This window comes from Saccopteryx bilineata, chromosome 4 (assembly GCF_036850765.1).
Source record: "Saccopteryx bilineata isolate mSacBil1 chromosome 4, mSacBil1_pri_phased_curated, whole genome shotgun sequence".
Classification (NCBI taxonomy): domain Eukaryota; kingdom Metazoa; phylum Chordata; class Mammalia; order Chiroptera; family Emballonuridae; genus Saccopteryx; species Saccopteryx bilineata.
The window spans coordinates 288215184-288239057 of NC_089493.1; the positions used below are offsets into that span (position 1 = coordinate 288215184).

At 53.0% G+C, this 23874-nt stretch overlaps 4 protein-coding genes and 2 non-coding genes across 10 annotated transcripts in view; 3 read left to right on the forward strand and 3 right to left on the reverse strand.

The window, feature by feature from the left end:
• The window catches only part of TBL3 (transducin beta like 3), a 29928-nt gene extending 19538 nt beyond the window's left edge, over nucleotides 1-10390 (reverse strand). The window contains exons 1-22 of one of the 3 annotated variants that reach the window (XM_066275276.1): nucleotides 10287-10390; nucleotides 8432-8483; nucleotides 8254-8349; nucleotides 8119-8166; nucleotides 7833-7974; nucleotides 7653-7737; nucleotides 7399-7569; nucleotides 7240-7315; nucleotides 7065-7158; nucleotides 6797-6978; nucleotides 6569-6710; nucleotides 6432-6490; nucleotides 6245-6348; nucleotides 5584-5731; nucleotides 5268-5498; nucleotides 5125-5195; nucleotides 4886-5042; nucleotides 4749-4807; nucleotides 4376-4479; nucleotides 4203-4274; nucleotides 3957-4115; nucleotides 3424-3876 (exon numbers count right to left, since the gene is read on the reverse strand). In XM_066275276.1, coding sequence (XP_066131373.1) covers nucleotides 3767-3876; nucleotides 3957-4115; nucleotides 4203-4274; nucleotides 4376-4479; nucleotides 4749-4807; nucleotides 4886-5042; nucleotides 5125-5195; nucleotides 5268-5498; nucleotides 5584-5731; nucleotides 6245-6348; nucleotides 6432-6490; nucleotides 6569-6710; nucleotides 6797-6978; nucleotides 7065-7158; nucleotides 7240-7315; nucleotides 7399-7569; nucleotides 7653-7737; nucleotides 7833-7974; nucleotides 8119-8166; nucleotides 8254-8349; nucleotides 8432-8483; nucleotides 10287-10327 — 2403 coding nt within the window. In that variant the 5' untranslated portion in view covers nucleotides 10328-10390 and the 3' untranslated portion in view covers nucleotides 3424-3766. Of the gene's footprint in view, nucleotides 1-3423; nucleotides 3877-3956; nucleotides 4116-4202; nucleotides 4275-4375; nucleotides 4480-4748; nucleotides 4808-4885; nucleotides 5043-5124; nucleotides 5196-5267; nucleotides 5499-5583; nucleotides 5732-6244; nucleotides 6349-6431; nucleotides 6491-6568; nucleotides 6711-6796; nucleotides 6979-7064; nucleotides 7159-7239; nucleotides 7316-7398; nucleotides 7570-7652; nucleotides 7738-7832; nucleotides 7975-8118; nucleotides 8167-8253; nucleotides 8484-10286 lie in introns of all 3 variants that reach the window. The other 2 variants (XM_066275274.1, XM_066275275.1) reach the window with 2 other exon arrangements.
• Nucleotides 101-3614, forward strand: NOXO1 (NADPH oxidase organizer 1). Of its 3 annotated transcripts, none has more exons than XM_066275279.1 (8): nucleotides 101-1365; nucleotides 1455-1550; nucleotides 1764-1839; nucleotides 1951-2131; nucleotides 2285-2466; nucleotides 2561-2668; nucleotides 2944-3061; nucleotides 3143-3614. In XM_066275279.1, the coding sequence occupies exons 1-8, from the start codon at nucleotides 1300-1302 to the stop codon at nucleotides 3408-3410; spliced, it is 1095 nt and encodes a 364-aa protein (XP_066131376.1). In that variant the 5' UTR covers nucleotides 101-1299; the 3' UTR covers nucleotides 3411-3614. The 3 variants fall into 3 exon arrangements, with proteins under 3 accessions (XP_066131376.1, XP_066131374.1, XP_066131377.1); XM_066275277.1 differs by having other exon boundaries at nucleotides 102-1365; nucleotides 2561-2674; XM_066275280.1 differs by having other exon boundaries at nucleotides 103-1365; nucleotides 1470-1550; nucleotides 2561-2674.
• Nucleotides 10391-14395: 4005 nt separating the features above from the next.
• Nucleotides 14396-21316, reverse strand: RNF151 (ring finger protein 151; the record flags this gene model as incomplete). Its single annotated transcript, XM_066276839.1, has 5 exons — nucleotides 14396-14862; nucleotides 15415-15511; nucleotides 15816-15961; nucleotides 20710-20758; nucleotides 21018-21316. Coding segments are annotated over 5 exons (1026 nt in total), but the record flags the coding sequence as incomplete, so codon positions are not given.
• LOC136336734 (small nucleolar RNA ACA64) lies at nucleotides 20834-20957 on the reverse strand. The gene has a single exon (XR_010731556.1). It is a non-coding gene; the product is annotated as a small nucleolar RNA ACA64 (small nucleolar RNA).
• Nucleotides 21317-21415: 99 nt separating the features above from the next.
• RPS2 (ribosomal protein S2) lies at nucleotides 21416-23859 on the forward strand. The gene is made up of 7 exons (XM_066275281.1): nucleotides 21416-21623; nucleotides 21709-21798; nucleotides 22099-22206; nucleotides 22462-22635; nucleotides 22717-22876; nucleotides 23149-23240; nucleotides 23724-23859. Exons 1-7 carry the CDS (start codon nucleotides 21447-21449, stop codon nucleotides 23802-23804), a joined length of 882 nt encoding a protein of 293 aa, XP_066131378.1. The 5' UTR covers nucleotides 21416-21446; the 3' UTR covers nucleotides 23805-23859.
• LOC136337094 (small nucleolar RNA SNORA64/SNORA10 family) lies at nucleotides 22262-22395 on the forward strand. Its single transcript, XR_010731804.1, has one exon. It is a non-coding gene; the product is annotated as a small nucleolar RNA SNORA64/SNORA10 family (small nucleolar RNA).
• Nucleotides 23860-23874: the final 15 nt, after the last annotated feature.

Here is a 23874-nt window from a genome sequence, read left to right on the forward strand (position 1 = left end):
GTTTCGAACCGGCGACCTCAGCATTTCCAGGTCGACGCTTTATCCACTGCACCACCACAGGTCAGGCCTAGAAACTTTTGATTCTAGGAAACTCGGATAAGTCAGTAGCTTTGTGAGCACTGAATGTGAGTGGGTTTTGGAGCCCAGTGTGTGTTTTTACTTGCCTGCCGGGTGCAAGCTAGGATTAAAAATGATGGCTCATCAGTTTTTGGCTCCATTGTTTCTTTACCGACTGTCCGAATCCAATGCGAACCTGCATGGGCCAGGCTGCTGTGATGGTGGCCCTGGCTACTGGCTTTACAGATGCCCTCCAGACTGACCCCTCCCTGAAGGACTTGGAATAGGATGAGGGTTCCAACACAGAACAGGTGGCCACAACAGGCAGGAGGAACCACTGTGTGCCAAGGTTATATGGGGCTCCATTAGTCTCCCCTATAAGGAAACATCCCAGAATTGTGGGGCACCTCCTCTGGAGATTCTAGGGTCTTCTCAACACTCTAGTGGGGAAATGGTCACTCCTGATCTCAGAAGCTGCATTTGTAGTAACTTGTAATAAATTGCTGTATAAGTACTGCACGCTAACTGCTTAATTGTGCCACTGGAGCCTCAACTTGTAATAAATTGTAAATTAAGAGGCAGCTCTCAAAACAGACCTAGTCACTGCCACCCCCAAATGCCAGTGACTATAGAGATGGACCACCACAGAGGGAAACCCTCTTGGTTGAGCCTGTGAGGCCCAACCCTCCTCAACACACAGGAAAACTGACATTTCCACTTAACACAAACTTCCTCCTTGTGACTTTGGGAACTTAAGAGATCTTTCATCTAATGTGAGGATTAAGCTTTTCCTGGTGACAACTGCATATCAGCTCTCCAGGCAGGTTCAAAGACAGTGCAGTGGGGCACACCCTAGCAGGAGGCATTCACCAATCCCAGCATTACACAGGGCGTGCCATTGCTGCAAGGGTGAGCCAGGCCCAGCGGCACTTTGATGGCTCTTCCTTCTCCTCCCTCGGTCAGATCTGGGCAGAAGGGCCTCAGGCAGCAGTCCCAGACCCTCCACTGCTTTTGTGCTCCCCCTCCTACACCCCACCCCCACCCCCATGCTCCTGCTCCACCCAGATCTTCAGTTTGGGGATCACTGAGGAAGCTGACAAGTACTTCAAGGACCTGGCAGGGGAATTCCAATCCCCAACTTCCGGGTGCCCAGGGACACCTCCACTCCCCGTGTTGGCGGCAAGAGACTCGCCCACACATTGGTCCCAGAAGCCTAGGACCTGAAGCAACAAGGCCACAGCCATGGCAGGCCCTCGGCACCCTGCGTCAGTACATGCAGCAGCTCTGGTGCAGACGAAGAGGCTCCAAGTACGACCTAGTCCCTGCCTACCTCAGGAGAAAACAGGGAGGAAGGGAGGGCGGGAATTCACGGTCCAGTCCCTCTCAGGTGCCCCCAGTCTTTCCTTCAACAGACGTTCGCCTTCTCTGTGGGCTGGTCGGATGACAGCAACACCTTCATACGAAGGAGCTGGGACGATTTCAGGAGGCTCCACGTGAGTGAACCTGGGGTGACCCTGCCTTCCTCCAACTGAACGACACCCCCCCATCCCCATAGTACTTGCCCTTGACCCCTTCCCCCATCCCCATAGTACCTGCCCTCATGCCCATGCTGGCTTCCAGCCCCTACGATACCAGCAAGGGACTCCTGACCTCCCAGGGTAACCCAGTGGTTTCTCAAAGACCAATAAGCCGGTTCTCGCCCATAGAAGACTCTCAAGGAGACCTTCCCGGTGGAGGCAGGCCTGCTGCGGAGATCCGACCGAATTCTCCCCAAGCTTCCGGGTCAGGCCGCGGGATCCTGGGAGGGGTAGGGGCGGCAGTGGCAGCAGCAGCGTTGTGGTGAAAGCCCTGTGGCGGGGTCCCATGGTCTGTCCCTTCGTGTCCTGCCTACAGACTCATCTGCATGGCTGTTGGTGCGCGGGGGACGTACGGGCCGTGGCCTGGCGCGCCTGCGGCAGCTGGAGACCTATTTGCGGATGCTGCTGGTGGCAGAGCGCGTTTCCAGGGGCCCAGTGCTCATTGGCTTCTTTGAGCCACAGCCCCAAGACCTGGAGCCCTCGCTGCCACCTGGCAGGTGCCTGACCTGATTCTAACTCCCTGCGGGAAGCATCTAGAGGGTAGGCCCATCGTGGACAAAGGGCCTAGGAGGTACAGTGCTGGGTGTACAGTGAGAGGGATGGCTGCCTATCCCCACACACCTGTCCACTGCAACCACTGCCCTTTCCAGCCTGGTGATCTTGCCTGTCCAGAAAGAGCCCCTGCCTCGCCCTGTGGGCAGTCTTGTCACAGGCAGCCTGGTGGCTCTGAGCCTGCACTGCCTGCAGCCCTTCAGCACTCAAGACACGCGGGGCCAACCTTTCCACGCACAGGCCCAGGAATCCCTAGATGTGCTGCTCCGCCACCCCTCAGGTGGGGCTGGGCAGGAGTTTGGGGACTTGATCTGCTGCCCCAAAGACCCCAGCATGCCTGGGGATTTGAACCCCCACCCACCTCTTGTACACAGGGTGGTGGCTGGTGGCTAATGAAGACCAACAGATGGCATGGTTTCCTGCTTCCTACTTGGAGGAGGTGGCCCTGGGCCAGGGACAAGAGAGGGGACAGCCCTTAGGAGGTAGTGGTATGTCCTCCCCATGCCCACCTCCCCTACTGGGCAGTGTGTAGCAAGGCTGGGTGGCAGGAAGCACCTGACCCAGGGGAGGGCTAGACAGCAGCCCCCTAGTATGAGAATGGTCCTCAGAGCAGGCAGGAGCCCCACTGGTTTTTAGTGGTCCTTGATATCAGCAGAGATCTAAAGAGAAAGGGAGAGCCTGGAGGTGGGGATTCAGTCAGACTGATGGGGAAACAGAGATGGGAGCCCTGTGGTAACCTCCCAAGTGCCATTCCCAGCGTCCCAGTTCTGCGCTTCCCAAGCCTACAAGGGCAGCCAGGCTGACGAGCTGTCAGTGCCTGCAGGGGCAAGAGTGCAAGTGCTGGAAACGTCGGACCGAGGCTGGTGGCTGTGCAGGTGCGGGCCTTTGGTGGGAGAGTTTAGCTGGGAAGGGGGGGCGCAGGGCCAAGCGCTAACTAAACCCTGCCTTCCTTGCAGGTTCAGTGGCCGTACTGGTCTTCTCCCTTCTGTGCTACTGCAGCCAGACGGGCTGGGTGCGTTCCTGAGCACACCAGGGCTCCACTCCGTGGCGGAAGAGGGGCAGGACAAGGCAGAGAAGGTCCAGAGCTCCTCTGAGTACCCCCAGGCCATGACTCCTCCTCCAGTGGTACCTGCCCGCCCCCTTCCGAGTGCCATTCAGAGCCGCTGCTGCACCATCACCCGGAGAGCACTGAGGAGGGACCCACAGGGTCAGGGACCTCCTTGAGGGTGAATGGAACCACATGGAGGGCTGTGCTGTGCACCCCACTGCTAGAGCAGCTGCCAGAGGCTCCAGACCCCAGGGACGATTGATGGCAGCCACATCATCCCCAGGGCAGGGGGAGATGCATCTGAGGATGGGACTCCCTGACTGGTAGAGCCAAAAGGCCACACTCTCCCATTTCCTCTGAATAAAGTTGATTAACCCACACCCAGTGTCCATGCTGAGGGGCAGGCCTGTTGGGTTGCAGCCAGGCCAAGGTACAGGGATGGTACTTGGCCAAGATTGTGACCAGACCTGGGTTGATACAAAGCCCAAACAGACACAGGGAACTTAGATAGAAAAGTACACCTTTGTATGTTTCAGAGAGCAGAGGGGGCTGCAGGGAGGGTGGGCAACTTCATGTTGTGCCACAGGAAGTCTAGGAAGGTAGCTGCCTGCAGGGTCCGGCTGAGCCGCTGAAAGTGCCGCTCTGCGGATGACAGATGTCGTCAGGGGATCCAGAGTCTGGCCTGGCTATTCCTCACCCCCACCCAGGGCACGTCCATGTACCAGTGTAGGGCAGCAGGGCCTCAAGTGAGGCCTGTACACCCTCGTAGGCCAGCAGCTCTTCTGGGGCCTCGTGCCGCAGCAGCACACCCAGCACGGCCTGGGCTTCATGGCAATGCCGGGAATTGGTGTTCCACGTCACACAGAAGCGCAGCAAGGCCTCTGCAGGTGACAGGGACACTCAGAACTGCCTGTTGGTCCCCCCGCTCATATCAGCCCTGGTCAAGCCTCTACCCACCCACCCCAAACCTTTCTGGTCTCGCCGCAGTCGGAGCACTGTGGCTTCCAGTTTCTCACAGGCCTCAGGGTCCCTCCGGATGGCTGTGGGAGGAGGAAAGGTAAGCCCCAGGGAAAGAGCAGGACAGACCCCAGGGAGAGTGCCCCCACCCCTGCCACTTCCAGGAGCCTTTGGCAGCACTGACCCTGGACAACAGTCAGCACAGTATGGGGCCGGTCCAGGGAGATGGCCAAGCCCAGAGCCTGCAGGTACCGCTTCTCCTGGAGCAGGTTGTCCAGTTCTTGCTGTCTGGCAGGGGAAGGAGGGAAGAGGACAGGGCCACAGGGTAAGCTGAAGGCAGAGCCATCAAGGGGCTGGCTCAGGAGTCAGCAGACCAGGCCTCAGCAACCACTGATGGAGAGCTGTGTCGCCGCTCCAAGCCTCAGTTTCCCCATGCAATAAAATAGGGGTGATGCCAATATACCTCCTCTCGGTAGGGGGGTGATGATCATGCATGGGAAGTGCCAGACACATGGGTGACACTCACAGGAAGCCAGATGGGGACCCTTCCGACTTACTTGACTACCTGTTCCTCCTGCTTGGCCCGCTCCTCTGCCTGCTCCATCTCAGTAACATCCTAGGGTCAGATTAGGGTCAGAGGAAAAGCCCACTCTGCCCTTCCCACTCCACATCGATCCCATCCACGCCCACACACCTTCCAGATGATGACCCGGGAGTCGCTAGCGCCAGTAAGAGCGCGGTCATCCAGCTGGCTGCAGTGCAGCCCCCAGACCTTGTCCTGGTGGGCATCTAGTGTCCTCACGCACTCATTGTTCTTGATAGTCCAGAGTTTCACGAGCCCGTCGGAGCCGCTGGGTTTGGGATTGGGATGGGGCTCAGCACTGGAGCCCGTCCCTCAGCTTGCCCAACCCCTTCCTGCCCCAGCCAACCCACCTGGACAGCAGCTGTGTACCACGGCTCACAAAGGCCACCTTCAGCACAGAAGCATCATGCCCCTCGAAAGTCTACAGGGTTAGGATAAGGAGGGCATGAGAAAGCATCAAGTAAGGGCTGGGCCTGGGGTGGGGGCAGCTTACCTTAAGGCAGCTGAAGTCCTGCAGTGCCCAGAGTTTGACAGTGCCATCGGCTGAGGCAGTGGCCAGCACCTGGTCCATGGGTGAGAACTGGACACACCAGAGGCCACGCCGGTGGCCTGAGAAGACACCCAGCAATTGGCACTGCGGCAGGGCCCAGAGCTTGGCTGTACGGTCCTGTGAGCCTGTGGCCAGCAGCTTGTCATTGGGGGCAACAGCTACACTGTTGATGTCCTAGTGATGGGAACAGGCAGCAGCTCAGATACCTCTATCCCAGTGAGGACCTTGCCACACTGCCATCCCAGTGCGCTGTGATTACCTTGTCATGGCAGCGCTGTGTGGCCTGGGCCTGTAGGAGGACAGGGCCACTGTCTGGGGCTATACTTTTGGACAGCAGGGCTTTGGGGAGGGGCCACAACTTCACAGTGCAGTCCTGGCTGCCCGTCACCAGAAAGGTCTCCTTTAACCTGTGGTCCAAATGGGGGGGAGGGGAAGACATCTAATGAGACCCTACCAGTGCATGCCTACAGGACCATGGTCCAGACCAGGGGGCTGTCCCAGAACGCAGATGGCCCGAGTCACCCAAACACACCTCTGAAACAACTTGCCTACACTTAAGCCCACACTGCCCACCCTTGGTGCCACCACACCAGGTGACTTTGTCCCAATAATGGGATTCCCAGCTCTAAATGCAGGAAGCACCTTCCCACCTGGAACTTGTTCATTGTCATTCTCTCTCTGCCCCAACACCCTGCCCCTTTTATCCACCCAGCCCCAAAGCCACTTCTGAAGACACCCCCCAGGAACAGCGCCTGGAGTGCCCTAGCCCTTGTTCTTTATTCCAGATTCCTAGGCTGAAGCTTTAGAGAATAAGGCCAAAGCCACCACCTTCTCCTCCTATCTCCCTGAGCTGGAGCTCCATCAGCAGGGACTAGGCCTCCATGTCCGTGACACACTGGACCCCAGCACTGGCCCACTACCTAGAACAGCAGATGGTGCCCACGCTGTGGGTGTGCCCAGAGCCCTGAGCCACACAGGTCACCTCGCCAGCCTTGTTCATCCTCCAGACGCGAATGCTCTGGTCCTGGGGATGGGAGGGGTGAGGACAAAGGCTGGGACAGGCCTTCCCGTTGGGGACCCACACCTCCACACCTTGGGGAACCTCACCTTGGCAGCACTGGCAAAGAGCCACCCCTTCCGAAATACATCCAGGGCCAGGACAATGTCTGGGAGAAAGTGGAAGGGGAATAGTCAGAGATCAATTAAGGAAAGGGGTCCTAGGGGCATCAGACTGGCACCCTCACCTGTGTGGCCATGGAGAATCTGGCAGGCTGATGTCTGTAGCTCAAATACTTTCAGGCAGGGGCTGTTGGAGGCCACAACAATGTGGGAGTCCTCAGACCCAAGGAACCGGACATCCAAAACCTCCTCACTGTAGCCAGCAAACTGCAGGGTGGAGAGATGGGAGCCAGGGTCCATGTGAGAAGAGGGTCAGTGTCCACAGGCCATAGGTTGACCGGGGTGGTCCTCACCTGTTTCTGCAGCTGTAGGGAATGTGCTTCATAGAGCAGAAGGTTGTGGTCAGCAGTGACACTGAGGAGCAGGCCGGCAGCTCGGCCCAGGGTGCAGTGGGTCAGCTCCCGTCCAGGGCCTGCCAACTGCTGCTGTGTGTACACACACTGCCCAGAGGCTGCCTCCCACACGCGCAGTACGCCTGTATGGGGACAGAGGGTGCTGGGACTCATGGGTTCACGGGGTACCCCCAGCCCCTGCCGCCTGCCCTGGCCTGGCCCCACACACCTTGGTTGCCAGCTGTCAGGAAGTGCAGGCCTGCAGACTTCACACCCAGCTTGGGTGCCAGCTCCTCTGGCAATAGCAGCGCGGCCTCCACACTCTGCGGAGGAGCAGGTCAGAGGGGGCAGCCTCACCTCAAGCCCCACTCCACTCACTGACCCCGACCCCCTGGTTCTCCCACCTCAAACACAGGGATGGTCCTCAGGGCCTGGTGGCTCCGCAAGTCCCAAACAATGCAGATCTTGTCCCGGCCCGAGCTGTGGGAAACAGTCACTTCAGTTCCTGTGGCTCGGCCGTGACCCTCCCCTGCCTGCTAATGCCAAGGTCGCTGGCTACTGACCTGAGCATGGTGTGGCCATCAGCACTAAAGGTCAGTGAGGTGACAGTACTGTAGTGGGCAGTCAGCACAGCCAGGCACGACTGGTCCTGTAGCGACCATATACGGATGGTGGCATCTGTGGCTGAGGAGAAGAGCAGCAGGTGTGCGGGGTCCGGGTGGAAGGCCACCAAACTGCAGGCAGATAGGTGGGGCAGGTGAGCTTTGTAACCCCAGCATGATGCCCCTCTTACCCAGTCTCTGCTGCCCCTACTCACTGCACGACACCTGGCGAGCCTCGAAAGTGGTGTGTCCCATAACGCCGCACAATGTCCCAGACGCGCACAGCCCCATCACAGCCACCTGTGGAAATGTGTTTGTGCTGAGGCGGCTGGTGAGCCCAAAAGCCCCTGCCCATCTGCTCGTCACCTGGCCCACCCACCCAGGTGAGGCCCTACCTGTAGCTAGCAGTGTGGAGGTGGGGTCGAAGGCCATGCTGGCCACAGGGGCTGTGTGTATCGCCTTCCACAGGTGGGAGACACTGCCTTCTCGCCAGGTCCACTGAGCCAGGAGCAGCGCCCGGCTGGCTGTCACTAGCACCTGTGTGTGTGTGTTGGGGGGGGGGGGGAGATGCAGCTCAGCTGGGGTGGGTTGGGAGGGACAGAGGCAGGGCTACCCATTCTCATAGACTCAAAGTTTGATTGGGAAGTAGTGTAGCCCACCTCCTATCCCTGCCCCGTATACCTCATCATCAGGACTGAGGTCAAAGGCAGTAATGTCCTCCTGGTCCTCCTAGGGGTGAGAGTGGGCACACAGAATGTCACGAGAATAGGCTGCCTTTCCACACTAGCTCCTAACCTTGGCTCTCCCTGCCCTCACCTGCTCCAGGCTCTGCAGGATGGCCCCTGAGGCCACATCCAGAATGTTGACTTTGGTACCGCACACACAGAAGAGGTGCTGCCCAGTCTGGTCCAGCTGGTGACAGAGGGATGTCAGCCAAGGTAACACTTTGCAGTCCCTGCATGCCCCACCACCCTGCCCTTCCCTGGACTGGTACCTGCACCTTCCCGCCCTTGTAGAAAGGCTCGATCTTGTGCTCGACAGCATAGCTAGAGAGAGAACAGAGGGAGAGAGTGAATCACCCACCCTCTGGTCTCCAGTGCCAAGCCCTGTGCTGGGTGCTTTCCCAGAGGTCAATCCAATAGACCCCCATGATTGAGGCCCTGGACAACAATAGGAATGGGGTGGTGATAGTGCTGAGTTCTTTTCACTGTTCTGAGGTGGATTCTTTTTTTTTTTTTTTTTTTTGTATTTTTCTGAAGTTGGAAACAGGGAGGCACTCAAGACGGACTCCCGCATGCGCCCGACCGGGATCCACTGGGCATGCCCACCAGGGGGCGATGCTCTGCCCATCTGGGGCATCGCTCTGTTGCAACCAGAGCCATTCTAGTGCCTGAGGCAGAGGCCATGGAGCTGTCCTCAGCGCCCGGGCCAACTTTGCTCCAATGGAGCCTTGGTTGCAGGAGGGGAAGAGAGAGACAGAGAGGAAGGAGAGGGGGAGGGGTGGAGAAGCAGATGGGCGCTTCTCCTATGTGCCCTGGCCAACCCAGGACTCCTGCACGCCAGGCCAACGCTCTACCACTGAGCCAACCGGCCAGGGCGTGAGGTGAATTCTTTAACCCCTTGTTAAAAGAATATTTGAGATCCAGAGCTGGTTGGTGATCCACAGAGGGTCCATCAACAGCACAGGCAGTTGAACCACCCAGTTTCCCCAGTGCCAATCAGGGCAAGCCTTGGGGGCCTCCTGCTGGCTGTGGAAGGCCAGGCCTGGCTACCAGCCCGTGGCAACATGCTCAACATCTTCATCCCTGAGGTCCAGCCTGAATGAACCCTTCCCAAACTCTTGTTCCTTCCTCCGTCCCCAGCCTGGTCTGCATCCCAGTTCCAGGTTGCCACAGTCCCTCCTCAGCTGCCTCCATGCTAGTCCAGGTCACGGCTAGTCCATCCCCTCCAGAGAGCTGCTCCAGCCTCTTCATCAGGCCCCTACCCACTCTCTCAAACCCTGCTGCCATAAAGGCCTATTAGAACATAACTCTGTTTATGTCACTGTCCTGTCTTTTCTTAACATGTTTCTGAGATCCTGGCAGAAGGGGACACTGCTGACCTTTCCTGTCTGGAACAGGCTGTTTGTACCCTGTACCTGGCCTGGACTTCTCTTGACAGTTTTCAGTGGCCCCTAATTCCACTGGAGGGGAGGGAGCCTTATTGCCAAGATGAAACAAAGCCTCCGACTCCCAAACCCAATCCACTATCCGGAGCTTCTTTGGTCAGTGCTTGTCACACACTGATCACACTGATGAAAAGAATTTGCTTAGTAAGTTTACCCCATCAGACTGCACTGACCCTGTCCCTTTCCAGACACTAAACACTTAGCTATTTGGCAGAGGCTTGGGGACTAAATAAGCACAGGATTCGGGGCTTCCTGGACCACTGCTGTCCTGCCCGTCTCTTCCTGCTCCCCGGAGAAGAGGAACGGCAGGTGAAAGATCCCAGCTGCCTGCCCCAGAGAAGGTTGTCCTCAACTACCTGAGGGTTGAGAGGCCCCACTCCAGTTCCAGCCTCCTTGCGCTCAGCCCGCCCCTTCCTCCTCCTCTGGGATTTCCCGTTTCTGTCCCCAAACTGGCTCCTAGTGTGAAGTAACTCACGCTGGCTACGCCCGACCAGGCTCCACTGTCCCCCTTCCCGGCAGTCATTGCCGGTTTTCCCACCTTATAAAACTGCAGCTGCCGCGACCCCGGTCCTTATCCTCACGGCCTCCCCAAACACAAATGGACATCAGTCCACGGCGAGCGCATTCGCTACTCTCGGTTCCCTCTCCCTGCGGTGCCCACAGCCCCAGCGCCCCAGCTCACTTGGCTTTGAAGCGGCCCACTCCGGCCACGGCCTCCTCCATGTTGCTGCCGCTGCAGTCGCCCCAGCGTGAGGGAAACCAATGCGCGACTCCGTGCTGCCCACGTGTTTTGGTGGTATTATCGTCGGCTACTCTGTGACGTCATTGTCACCGCGCGTTGGGCGCCATCTTTACTGTGGGCAGTGACAGCTGTGATGAGAAGCGGAAGTTGCAGAGGCATTTCCTGCCTGGAGGTCGGAGTGTATATGGGCTCCAGCCTGGTGGGATTCACTAGCTGTCCTGTCTTTTATTTTTAAAACTTATTATTGATTTGAGAGAGAGAGAGAGACAGAAATACCGATCTGTTCCTGTATGTACTCTGACCCGAGATGGAACCTGCAACCTTTGTACATCTGGTCCATGCCCTAACCATCCGGTATCCGGCCAGGGCTATTTTATTTTATTTATTGTGTGTGTGTGTGACATACAGAGAGAGAGAGAGAGCAACAGATAGGGACAGACAGGAAAGAGATGAGAAGCATCAATTCTTCCTTGCGGCACCTTAGTTGTTCATTGATTGCTTTCTCATATGTGCCTTGACTGCGGGCCTTCAGCAGACTGAGTAACCCTTTCCTGGAGCCAGTGACCTTGGGTTCAAGCTGGTGGGCTTTTGCTCAAACCAGATGAGCCCGCGCTCAAGCTGGCGACCTTGGGGTTTCGAACCTGGGTCCTCCGCATCCCAGTCCGAAGCCCTGTCCACTGCGCCACCGCCTGGTCAGGCTTATTTTTAAAACTTTAATTGAATTTATTGAGGTGACACTGGTTAATAAAATTACATAAGGTTTCAGGTATAGAATTCTATAATACGTTACCTGTATATTCAGCCTTTTTATTTTTTTGAAAGAGAAGGGAGAATGAGACAGGAACATAGAGCTGCTCTTAGGTGCTCTGACTGGGAAATGGAACCCATAACCTTGTTTTGGGATGATGCTCTTAACTGACTGAGCTAACCGACCTTTTTTTTTAAAGATTTATTGATTTTAGAAAGGGGGCAGAGAGAGAAAGAGAGAGAGAGAGAGGTGAGAGGGGAGGAACAGGAAGCATCAACTCATAGTTGCTTTTTTTTTTTTTTTAACAGTTGTAACTGTTACAACCCTTGAGGATTTTTTTAAAATTTTTTATTTTATTTATTCATTTTAGAGAGGAGAGAGAAAGGAAGAAGGAGAGAGGAGAGAGAGAGAGAGAGAAGGTGGGGAGGAGCTGGAAGCATCAACTCCCATATGTACCTTGATCAGGCAAGCCCAGGGTTTCAAACCGGCGACCTCAGCATTTCCAGGTCGATGCTTTATCCACTGCGCCACCACAGGTCAGGCCATAGTTGCTTCTTCTATATATGCCTTGACCTGGCAAGCTCAGGGTTTGGAATCAGTGACCTCAGGATTCCAGGTTGATTCTTTATCCATTGTGCTACCACAGGGCAGACTATATATCCAACTTAAAAAAAATTTTTTTTATTTTACCAATTTGAAAGAAAGATGAAAGAAGAGATACTGATTTGTTTTCCATTTATTTACGCATTCGTTGGTTGAGTGTATGTGTCCTGACCAGGGATTGGTTCTACAACCTTGGTGAATCCCGACAATACTCTAACCAACTGAGATACTTGGCCAGGGCTATATTTGGCCTCCTAATGGAAATTTAGAAAGGAAATGTTTACTAAAGTAATCCTAAGGATGCTGTTCTCTCAGCATTCTGGGGTTTGGTGGTGAGCACCTCTGAGAGTAGCTAGAGCTTTGAATCAGGTCCTGCCTCGGGGTTTTACATCTTGGTATGCGAAATAACACGGGTAAATGAATAAATCAGGAAATTTCAGAGTCCTTAAATATTTGAGCACAGCCTGACCAGGTGGTGGTGCAGTGAATAAAGTGTTGGCTTGGGATGCTTAGGACCCAGGTTAGAAACCCCAAGGTCACTCACTGGCTTGAGTACAGGCTCATCCTGCTTGAGGGCAGGGTCACAGGCTTGAGTGTGGGATCACAGACATGACCTCATGGTCACTGGCTTGAGCCCAAAGGTCGCTGGCTTGAAGCCCAAGGTTGCTGGACTGAACAAAGGGTCACTGGCTTGGCTGCAGCCCTCCAGTCAAGGCATGTATGAGAAAGAAATCAATGAACAACTAAGGTGCTGCAGCAAAGAATTGATGCTTCTCATCTCTCTCCCTTCCTGCCTGTCTGTTCCTGTCTCTCTCTCTCTCTCTCTCTCTCTCGCACTTAAAAAAGTTATTTATTTTACAGAGACAGAGAGAGAGTCACAGAGAAGGATAGATAGGGACAGACAGACAGGAACAGAGAGAGATGAGAAGCATCAATCATCAGTTTTTCCTTGTGACACTTTAGCTGTTCATTGATTGCGTTCTCATACGTGCCTTGACCGTGGGGCTTCAGCAGACTGAGTGACCCCTTGCTCAAGCCAGCGACTCTGGGTCCAAGCTGGTGAGCTTTGCTCAAGCCAGATGAGCCCACACTCAAGCTGGCGACCTTGGGGTCTTGAACCTGGGTCCTCCGCATCCCAGTCCGACGCTCTACCCATTGCACCACTGCCTGGTCAGGCGAGAGTCAGCAGTCTTAAGATCTGCCAAAACAAAATCACCAGCTGTTCATACTGCCTTGAAACACTGTATACAAGTTCTAATATCAGGGAAGAGGAGCCTATATGTTAATTTCTTTTTCTTTTTTTCTTTTTGAGAGAAAGAGGGACAGACAGGCAGGAGAGAGATGAGAAGCATCAATTCATAGTTGCAGCACTTTAGACGTTCATTGATTGCTTTTTCATATGTGCCTTGACCTGGGGGCTCCAGCTGAGACAGCAACCTTGGGATTTAAGCCAGCGACCTTTGGGCTCAAACCAGCAACCATGGGGGTCATATCTATAATCCCACATTCAAGCTGGATAAGCACACACTTAAGCCAACGACCTTAGGGTTTTGAACCTGGGTCCTTAGCACCCTAGGTCGATGCTCTATCCTGGTCAGGCCATTAATTTCAATAACAGGAAAACAAAGCCTTGATACTATGAGTATTTATCTCCTAAGACCCCAACAGACAGGGTGCTCAGACTAGGTGAGTTAGCTCACTTGTGCCTAGTGCCAGGTATACACGGCACGATGCTTTGCTTGAACACTGCACCCTGTCACCTGAATTCTTTCTCATGAACGTGATAAGAACTGAGGAGAAGCCCTAGGGATGCAGGTCTTCTCAGTGACACAATTGCTTTCTCAGGGTGGTGGCAGAGGCTTCATGGAGGTGACACCTGAGCAAAAATGTGAAGTAGGTGAAGCAGGGATCCCTGTGGTTATCTAGGGGAACAGTGCTTCAGGATAAGGAACAGCCAGTGCACAGGCCTAGCATTAGGATGAGCAACAGGAGCCAATGTGGCTGCAGGGAGTAAGAGGGGAACATACGAGGAGGAAGTCAGAGATACAGGGGGTTCCTTGTGAGTTGTGATGAAGTGGCTTTTACTCTGAGCTCAGGAATTTGAGTCCTTTGTACTATTGACTATGAATCTGGTAAGCAGATTGGTAGAAAATAACTGCGAAGACTCTGAAAAACCTTTTTGTTGCAGGGGAGGTGGAAAACATTTACCAGGAGATATTCATGAGTGGAAAGAAGCCAGGCAAATGAGAGTGAGGGAAAGAGACTTTGGACAAGAAGAATAACCAAGGTTAAAACCCAGAGGTGGAGCTCTGGCCAGATAGTTCAGTTGGTTAAAGCATCAATCACTTCCATGTAATAAGATCCCGGGTCAGAGCACATACAGGAACAGGTAAATGTTCCTGCCCACCCCCCACCCCTTCCCCACCCTGGCCAGATAGCTCAGCCAGGTTAGAGTGTCACCCCAACGCACAGAGGTTGCCGATTCGGTCCCTAGTCAGGGCACGTACAGGAGCAGATCAATGTTTCCATCTCTGTCTCTCTCAAGTCAATTAAACAAACATAAACAAACTAACAAAAAAAGACCCAGAGGTGGGAAAGAACTTGGGAGGGGTCAAGGGGAAGAGGCCAGTGTTCCTGCAGGGTGAAAGGAGGAATACCTGGCGATGTGGGGGTGGCAAGCACAGAGATGCTGGGGTAGCCAAGTCAGGCTCGCATTTATTTACCACTGAATTACAAGGTACTTTGGGCTTGGACCGCCCCCACCTCAGCATTCTGTTGCTGGGAGCCCATGAGCAGTGCATCGTCCTCTAGCAAGTCTCCTAGCTGAGCCAGCTGCCGGCGGATGAAGTTGGTGGTGCGGTACACCTTGCGCATGTGCCGCAGTAGGCACCGCACCAGGGTCCGGCCACGCTCCTGGCGCTGGCCCCAGGCCTCGAGCAGCTCGCGGTGGCAGTTGTGATGCACACGCTCTGCTGGGCCCAGGGTGCAGCGCTGGTGGGTATCGCGCTGGCAGTGCTGCCGGTGCTCTGCCAAGGCTCCACGTGGCATCCGTGTCATGCAGTCCTCGCTGGGGCAGACTATTAGCTCAAAAGGGCATGAGTTCTGGTGTCCCCTGCGATGGGCCAGGGGGCAGGTCACCAAGCAGCCAGTTTCGGCGTTCTTGCACTGAGGGTGGGGGAGAGCACCGGGTGAAGCTTCGGAGCACCCATCCCCAAAGAATCCCCCATCTACTGACTAGAAACCAGTGAACCGGGAGCCACAGAAGCTCTTATGGCACCAATGATGTGGAGAGGGGAGCAGTTGGACAAATGCTTGGAGGTGAGAAGAATCTCGGTTTCTGAGAGGAGGGAGTCAGACCTCGAGGCCTGGAAAACAGGGAGGTTAATGGCTGAGTTGGTATAGTCAGGTACGCCAGGCACTTGGCATACTTACGGGACCTCAGGGTCCCATCTATTAAATTAAGGGGCTGGAAGGTTAATGGCCATCACAGAAGACACTAGCCTCTAAAAATTTTCTATGATCCTTGTTTTACATGAGACCCCAGGTGCTCAGAGATGATCTAACTTGCCCAAAGTAACACAGTAAGTAAAATGCTAGAAATGAGACAACAGATCTGATGACACCAAGTCTGCAGTCCGTGTTGCTGGAGCAGAAGCCCTGGCCCTGCCCCCAGCACCAGGGGCAAGGAGGGTGGTGGCAGTGGGTACTTGGAGCTACCTTAACTTCCAGACGGCCAATGGTCTTTTGGAGTTTATTCATATGGACCATCGCTTTCCGCTTCACCTCTTTCCTGCAGCACGGACAGGTCTTTTGTCTAGGAGGCATGAGGTGGGGGTGAGTGTTGGGATTGGAAAGGGAGCAAGTGGCAGAAACAAGTTGGTCCCTTCTCTAACTGGAAGAGGCACGAGGGCTTGACAGGGAGCTCTCAACTCTGAGGCCAGGATCTGCAGATACCACAGGGTGAGGGGACCCGCATATTTGTGTCCCAGAAAATTTAGCAGCTGAATCTTATGGCCACTGGGGCTCTGTGCTTTGCAGACGTTCCTCTTTGTTCTGGGTTACAGAATGGCCCTTATCCCCACCCCTGCCTTCCCAGCCTCTAAGTAACCCTGTAGCACCTGGCCAGCCACCGGAGGATGCACTTCTTGCAGAAGATGTGGCTGCATGGTAACCTCACTGGCCTCCTGAGAACCCCATGGCAGACAGAGCACAGAAAGCTGCTGTTGGGAGGGCTGGTGAAGAGGTTGAGATCATACCCGCCACTCTGCAAAGACCAGGCTGGGATAAGGGGCTGGTTTGGACCAGGATCAGGTCACCCACTCCATATGCTCAGAGACCCCAGCAAGCTTTGGGTAGAGAGGTGGGTCACATGAGAGACCCAAGTGGAGGGTAGGGTCAGCACCCACTTTGAAGCTAGAGGGTCAAGATCCTCGAATACTAACCCCCAACAGGAGTTACTATGGGCCAGAGTCCTCTGAAAAGTTTCTTTGTCCCATTTGGGAGCTTGGAACCCACTTTCCACTCTTTCTCAACATGAGAATTGGGGTCCAATTCTAGGCAAGTCTCGAGTTAAGTACATATCTAAGAGCTGGAGGCCAGCGGGTTTTGGGCTCACCATGATCTGTGTCTGGAGGGCAGCTCCTGACCTCTGGGGCTGAGGACTCTCCAGTTCACATCAGGAATGAACTGACATCACAGTGGCATTGTCCAACTTAGGCCAATCACAGCGCTGGTCCAGGGCCCTCTGGGATCCTGCACCCACTTGGCTCTTGGTCCTTTCTCTAAAGTGGCACAGATGAGGGAACAGCCCAAACCTGGGACAGATCCCTGGAGAACCTTCTTTGATGTTGGTTGACAGCTGATATTCAAACAGCACTAGCCCAGGAACCAAGCTTCTGAGGATAGTTGTCCCAAGACTGAGGCTTTATTCAGTAGGAATTGTTTTCCTCTCCTTCTTCAAGTAGTGTTGCCCAAGTGCCTAGTTCTCCAAGAGCTCAAGGGCTTTAGGATCTAAGCCCTATGATGCTCCAGGCAGGGAAATTACTGGGTTCCCATGCAACCTGCAGTACTACATTAGGAAGAGCAAGCCTGTGGGAAAGACTTCCAGAGTAGGTAGGCTTCAACCATCTGGGAAGGCCTATGCTAAAGGAATGGGGAAATCAATTCCAACTTGAAAGACCAGCCTGTTCCCATATGTAAGGCACAGAAGAGTGAACTGTGATTCCATACCACAGAATGGGGAATCATCAAATCCAAAAATCCTAACCCTGTACTGCGGGCAACAGGGAGCCAGTTTGAACTGTGACTCTCACACCCCTATCCTTGCTATTGGTTAGCAGGCCCAACCTGACTCCCATCAAGATCATCAAAATCTGCTGATGTGCCCTGGCCAGTTGGCTCAGCGGTAGAGCGTCGGCCTGGCGTGCAGGAGTCCTGGGTTCGATTCCTGGCCAGGGCACACAAGAGAAGCGCCCATCTGCTTCTAGACCCCTCCCCCTTTCCTTCCTCTCTCTCTCTCTCTTCCCCTCCCACAGCCAAGTCTCCATTGGAGCAAAGATGGCCCGGGCGCTGGGAATGGCTCTGGATGCAACAGAGCAACGCCCCAGAGGGGCAGAACATCGCCCCCTGGTGGGCGTGCCGGGTGCATCCCGGTAGGGCGCATGCGGGACTCTGTCTGACTGCCTCCCGGTTTCTAGCTTCAGAAAAAAAAATAATAATCTGCTATGTGGAAGGTAGGTATGGGTTGTGAGACCTTAGGAGTCACCCAACCCTAGAGATGCCAAGTTCTACCCATGTGGCATCCCACACAAGTCTCTCCACAGCAAACAATGATACCAGCGCAAACAGATGTATTTTTCATGTTCACGAGCAGGGGACAAAAACACCCAACACACGCACATAAGTTAGACCACCAGCTTTATTGAAGGACGAGGCCCTGTCCAGGTAGCTCGGTTGGTTAGTCATCCCTAATCACCATGGCTGCAGGTGCCATCCCAGGTCAGGATAAATACAGGAACAAGTCAAGTCAATGTCTGACTTCCTTTCTAATACTGGGGAACAAAATTTTTGTTGCATCCACAAAAACACTTGTTCTTACCTAATTCAAGTGTGCTGATCTCAAATCTGACATTAGTTTTTCTCTGTAAGCTACAGGTTTTTTGCAATTCAAGATTTTAGGTTTTCATCTTACTGTAAAATTTTCAACTTTAGTTTAACATAATGAAGTAGAATGTCTTCTTGGGCATCATCTTTGTGAAGATATAATAATTTACATAATGCAGTAAATACACTAAAAGATATGATTGTATCAGAATTTGCCTACAATTTTGAAATAGAACATATATATATATTTTACAGAGACAGAGAGAGGGATAGATAGGGACAGACAGACAGGAACGGAGAGAGATGAGAAGCATTCAATCATTAGTTTTTCGTTGCGACACCTCAGTTCATTGATTGCTTTCTCATATGTGCCTTGACCGAAGGGCTACAGCAGACTGAGTAACCCCTTGCTCGAGCCAGCGACCTTGGGTCCAAGCTGGTGAGCTTTGCTCAAACCAGATGAGCCTGCGCTCAAGCTGGTGACCTCGGGGTCTCAAACCTGGGTCCTCCACATCCCAGTCCAACACTCTATCCACTGCGCCACCGCCTGGTCAGGTGAAATAGAACATATTAAAATATTTTTTATTTATTGATTTTTTAGAGAGAGAGGAGCGAGAGAGAGAGACAGAGAGAGAGAGAAGGGGAAGGAGCAGGAAGCATCAACTCCCATATGTGCCTTGACCGGGCAAGCCCAAGGTTTCGAACCGGTGACCTCAGTGTTCCAGGTTGACGCTTTATCCCACTGCGCTACCACCGGTCAGGCGAAATAGAACATATTAAAACACTTATTTTAATCAAAAAATTTGCGCAAAACATTTAAATCCTATTCAGGCAAAAATTTGCGTTTGTAGCTCTTGCATTTGTGTACTTGTTCAGGACAATCTCGTTTGATGCTCCAGCAGTAGTCTGCCATCATATTTCTGTCCCATCGCCCCTGATAACACTCATCCATCGTTTTCAGATCTTCATGAAAGCGTTCTCCCTGCTCATCACTAACAGCTCCAAGATTTTGAGGAAACTTATCAAGGTGACTGTTCAGGAAGTGAATCTTAACGCTCATGTTACATCCAATGTTGCGGAATGCCAACAGCATCCTTTGAACCAGAAGTTCATAGTTTTCTGCTTTTTTGTTGCCAAGGAAGTTCTTTGTAACTGCCACAAAAGACTGCCATGCTGCTTTCTCCTCCTTATTCATCTTCCTAGCAAATTCTTTGTCACGTATGAGAGTTCGAATTTGAGGTCCATCAAATACACCTGCTTTTATCTTCTCGAAAGACAAGGCAGGAAAAGCAGAAATAATATGTTGAAAGCATTCACTTTCTCTATTCAAAGCCTGAACAAACTGCTTCATTAAGCCAAGTCTGATGTAAAGTAGGGGGAAAATGATCCTGTCTCGATTAACTACAGGTTCATTCACAATATTCTGCATCCCTACTTCCAGAGCTTCACGTTTCGGCCACTCCTTCTGTGTCCAGTGTTTCTCCCGAGCTTGGCTGTCCCACAAACACAGAAAGCAAGGATACTTCGTGAAACCTCTCTGTTGTCCTAACAGGAAGTTTACCATTTTAAGATCCACACAAATGATCCAGTTATGCTCCTCATACTTCAGTAAGTCAAGGACAATTTTTATGTCATTATACTCTTCTCGCAAATGAGTTGAATAACCAATTGGAACCGCTGCATAAACATTACTGCTGTGTAGGAGAACACATTTCAGACTCCGTTTAGAACTGTCAAGAAATAGCCGCCACTCTGTTGGACTGTAAGTGGTAACACCTAGCTGGCTGAGAAGACTACTGATATCATGACAGTAAACAAAGTGCTTGTCTTCGCAAAAAAGGTCCACAAAAATTTGTTCACGCTTCCTGAAACGGGATACTTTAGCTGACTGGTGAAGTATGTTCTTTTCTTGAAGCTTGGAGGCTAATAACTCAGCAGCTTTCTTTGATAGGCCCAAATCTCTTACTAAGTCATTCAATTCGGGTTGGCTAAACTGCTGAGGGGTTAATGACCGCTTGACATCAGAAGACCCTTCAGATTCTACAACCATTTCCTCATGCATCTTATCAAAATACACTTGATCACCATGTTCACTTTCTTCGTCCTTATAAGAAATAAAACCATTGAAAACTGGAACCGGGAGTGTCTCAGAGTGTGGGATAGGTCGTATTGCTGAAGGAATATTAGGATATGCGATCATATGCCGTTTTTTCTTGCCGATGCCCTTTGTATGGATCAGACAGAAATAACAGTCACTGCTGTGGTCCTTAGGTTCACCCCAAACCATGGGAATACCAAAAGGCATTCCTTTGCGTTTTCCTTTTGTCCAGTCACGAAGCATTTCCTCACAACTATGACATACAATATGAGGAGCCCAATTCTTGTCTTGATTGCTAAGAGGAACTTGAAAATAGGCAATATATGCACGTGTCACAAATGATGAAATATTGCGCCTTTGACGTTGAAGTGTGTAACAGCCACATATATAACAGAAGGTGTCAGGACTATTCTTACATTTACGCCTACCCAAAGAAGCCATGATTCAATCTTAAAACAAAATAAGAAGGTGCTTTTATAAGATAATAATTTTTTACATTTAAAAACAACTACAATTATGTAAAAGTGATGTTTGCAAAACATTAACTGCCTTGTGATTATGTTCAATCTAAGAGTCGTTGCCCTTTAACTCCAATTTAAAAACCAATGCATGCCATTAACTGTAACAAAAAGAAATTAAAATTGCATAAAAACTAGAGCATGCACCAAAAAATGGATTTCAGATTTGGAATCAGTGATGCAGAAATATATAGGAAAAGTTCTAAAACCTCATGCAACAGAAAATGAAAACAAAAATTGTTCCCCAGTGAAACACACACACTGACAAAACACACGGAGAGTAGTAATCCCTACCCTCACTCTCCTGGCCTCCTCAGTCTCAGGTGTGGGCCATCCGGGCGTCCTGCAGGCAGAAAATGGGGTCAGAGATCTGATTGCTGCGCACGCGATAGGCAGCATCGCGGCCCCGAGCAGGGGCGCGTGTCGGGGCCTGGGTTTCACCTTTCCACATCGAGTGGGCGGTGAGCTAAGGCCCCTGGTGGCTCTGGGCGCCGAATCTCACCCACGCTTACGGCCAAAGCCGCAGGTGATTTTCAACCAACGCCGATTCCGACCACCACCCAGCGACGAGTAGGGACCAAAACCTACTTAAGAGAACCTACCTGCAATACGAGGGCGCGGGCACAGGCGCCGCGCGGCCAGAATTTATAGCAGCTCTGCAGTCCGATTCTGGGGCGGCAGAGCTGCAGACGCGCAAGCGCGCGCAAGGCTCCGCGGTGAAGGCCCCACAAAGCCAATCACAGGCTGTCTTATAGGCCTTTGTAACACCCGCGATCCGCGCGGTGCAGTCTCGTTCTCGCGGTATTTGGCGCCATATAAAAACTCCCACCCAGCACTTTCTTTTCCTTTTCAGAGGAGACACGTGAGTGTCCTTTTGGCCCGTGGGTTTGGCATTTTTAGCGGCGGGAGTTCACGGGCATGGGGCTGGACCCGGGCTGGATCGTAGTGTCAGGCGGGAGCCCCAACCCAGACGACCGCGAATGCCAGGGCCTCACTGGTTGGCTGTTTTTTTTTGTCGCTTCCTTTAGCAAATGGCGGATGACGCCGGTGCTGCGGGAGGGCCCGGAGGCCCGGGGGGCCCTGGAATGGGAAGCCGCGGTGGCTTCCGTGGAGGATTTGGCAGCGGCATCCGGGGTCGGGGTCGCGGCCGGGGTCGAGGCCGGGGCCGAGGCCGCGGGGCTCGCGGAGGCAAGGCGGAGGACAAGGAGGTAGGTCCGGGCTATGCGCGCGCGAGATGGGCCGTGTACGGCACCCAGCAGTCTGTTCTTGTCATCGGGACCATTTTTTCTCCAGTGGATTCCGGTCACCAAGCTGGGGCGCCTAGTCAAGGACATGAAGATCAAGTCTCTGGAGGAGATCTATCTCTTCTCCCTGCCTATCAAGGTAACGCGTGGACCCTTTTTCCTTGGTGCAGCCTTGGGGAGTCCCATTAGGCCTGAGGTGGAGGAATGAGATTTATTTCAGGGCCGTTGAGGGGCTGTGGGTGTCCTGTCTCTAACGTTGGGTTATCAACTTGGAGAGGAAACCAGATTGGACAACCAACCAGAATACCACCAGTCCTGCATACCATGTGGTTTTCCACTGCGCCACCACCTGGTCAGGCTCCATGTGGTTTTCCAATGAGGAGTGTTCATAGGTGATGTTGATTTGAAATATTTTAGTCACAAACCTCACTTCTTGCAGGAGTCAGAGATTATTGACTTTTTCTTGGGGGCATCCCTTAAGGACGAAGTTTTGAAGATTATGCCTGTGCAAAAGCAGACACGCGCTGGCCAGAGGACCCGGTTCAAGGTATCCCAGTCATCTTGTGTCTTCCTGTTTTGTCTCTGCCAGAGGGTTTTGTGTGACTCTCTCAGCTCTGCATAGTTACACTGGTCTGCACATGTGTGACTTTCGTAATGGAGAGAGAGAGAAAGGACCTCCTCAGGACATCAGGCTGGCCTCACAGTGGCCACTCTTTCCTTGAGGGGTGCAACAGGCACTGGGTAGTGGTTACTGCTGGCTGTGCAGGGCAGTAGACCACCAGTCACTTAAGTCTCTTCACAGGCATTTGTTGCCATTGGAGACTACAATGGACACGTCGGTCTGGGTGTTAAGTGCTCAAAAGAAGTAGCCACTGCAATCCGTGGGGCCATTATCCTGGCCAAGCTCTCTATTGTTCCTGTTCGGCGAGGCTACTGGGGGAACAAGATCGGCAAGCCCCACACTGTCCCTTGCAAGGTAAGCTGGATGGTAGTAATTGGTGGGACCTTCAGTGGCAGGTTCCCTCCTGCCCGTGTTCTGACCCCTCAACTCTTCCAGGTGACAGGCCGCTGTGGCTCTGTGCTGGTGCGCCTCATCCCTGCCCCCAGAGGCACTGGCATTGTCTCTGCCCCTGTGCCCAAGAAATTGCTGATGATGGCTGGTATTGACGACTGTTATACCTCGGCTAGGGGCTGCACTGCTACCCTGGGCAACTTTGGTAGGTGGCCTGCACATGAGCTATGATAGCCTCTCCGCTCTGCTTAGTCTGGGTGTGATTGGTGGCGCATTTTCAGAGAGCAGAAAGGCCTAAGTGCTCAGGAGACTAGCCAAGGTGGCCTCTCCTCCTAGGAGTATTATTCTGTTACTTGTTTCCACTAGAGTAGATTCTAGGAGAGCATGGATTATTTCTTTTGTTTACTAACATATTGTTACAGTGTGAATGCACCGGACAGTTTGGGTAAATCCACCAAATGCTTTTCCCTTTTCTAGCCAAGGCCACCTTTGATGCCATCTCCAAGACCTATAGCTATCTCACCCCTGACCTCTGGAAAGAGACTGTGTTCACTAAGTCTCCCTATCAGGTACTGCCCACCCACCATCTTGTTAATTTTTTTTTTTTTTTTATTAAATTTTCTGAAGCTGGAAACAGGGAGAGATAGTCAGACTCCCGCATGCGCCCGAATGCCCGACCCGGGATCCACCCGGCACGCCCATCAGGGGGCGATGCTCTGCCCATCCTGGGCGTCACCATGTTGCGACCAGAGCCACTCTAGCGCCTGAGGCAGAGGCCACAGAGCCATCCCCAGCGCCCGGGCCATCTTTGCTCCAATGGAGCCTTGGCTGCGGGAGGGGAAGAGAGAGACAGAGAGGAAGGCGCGGCGGAGGGGTGGAGAAGCAAATGGGCGCTTCTCCTATGTGCCCTGGCCGGGAATCGAACCCGGGTCCTCCGCACACTAGGCCAACGCTCTACCGCTGAGCCAACCGGCCAGGGCCCCACCATCTTGTTAATTTAATGCAAGTTCATTGTGTCTGGCTACAGCTAAAAGCCTTGTCTGTCTTTCTAGGAATTCACTGACCATCTTGTAAAAACCCACACCCGAGTTTCTGTGCAGAGGACCCAGGCTCCTGCTGTGGCCACCACATGATTTTATATAAGGAAAATAAAGTGAATTATGCCTGTTAATAGTTGTTTTCTCTCTGTTGTTTGAAATTGTG

Coding starts and splice junctions, on each gene's coding strand:
- RPS2 (XM_066275281.1), top strand. CDS start 21,447: ATGGCGGATGACGCCGGTGCTGCGGGAGGGCCCGGAGGCCCGGGGGGC. Junction 21,799..22,098: donor TCTTCTCCCTGCCTATCAAG/GTAACGCGTGGA, acceptor CACTTCTTGCAG/GAGTCAGAGATTATTGACTT. Junction 23,241..23,723: donor TCACTAAGTCTCCCTATCAG/GTACTGCCCACC, acceptor CTGTCTTTCTAG/GAATTCACTGACCATCTTGT.
- NOXO1 (XM_066275277.1), top strand. CDS start 1,300: ATGGCAGGCCCTCGGCACCCTGCGTCAGTACATGCAGCAGCTCTGGTG. Junction 2,467..2,560: donor GCTGCTCCGCCACCCCTCAG/GTGGGGCTGGGC, acceptor TCTTGTACACAG/GGTGGTGGCTGGTGGCTAAT. Junction 3,062..3,142: donor CGAGGCTGGTGGCTGTGCAG/GTGCGGGCCTTT, acceptor CCTTCCTTGCAG/GTTCAGTGGCCGTACTGGTC.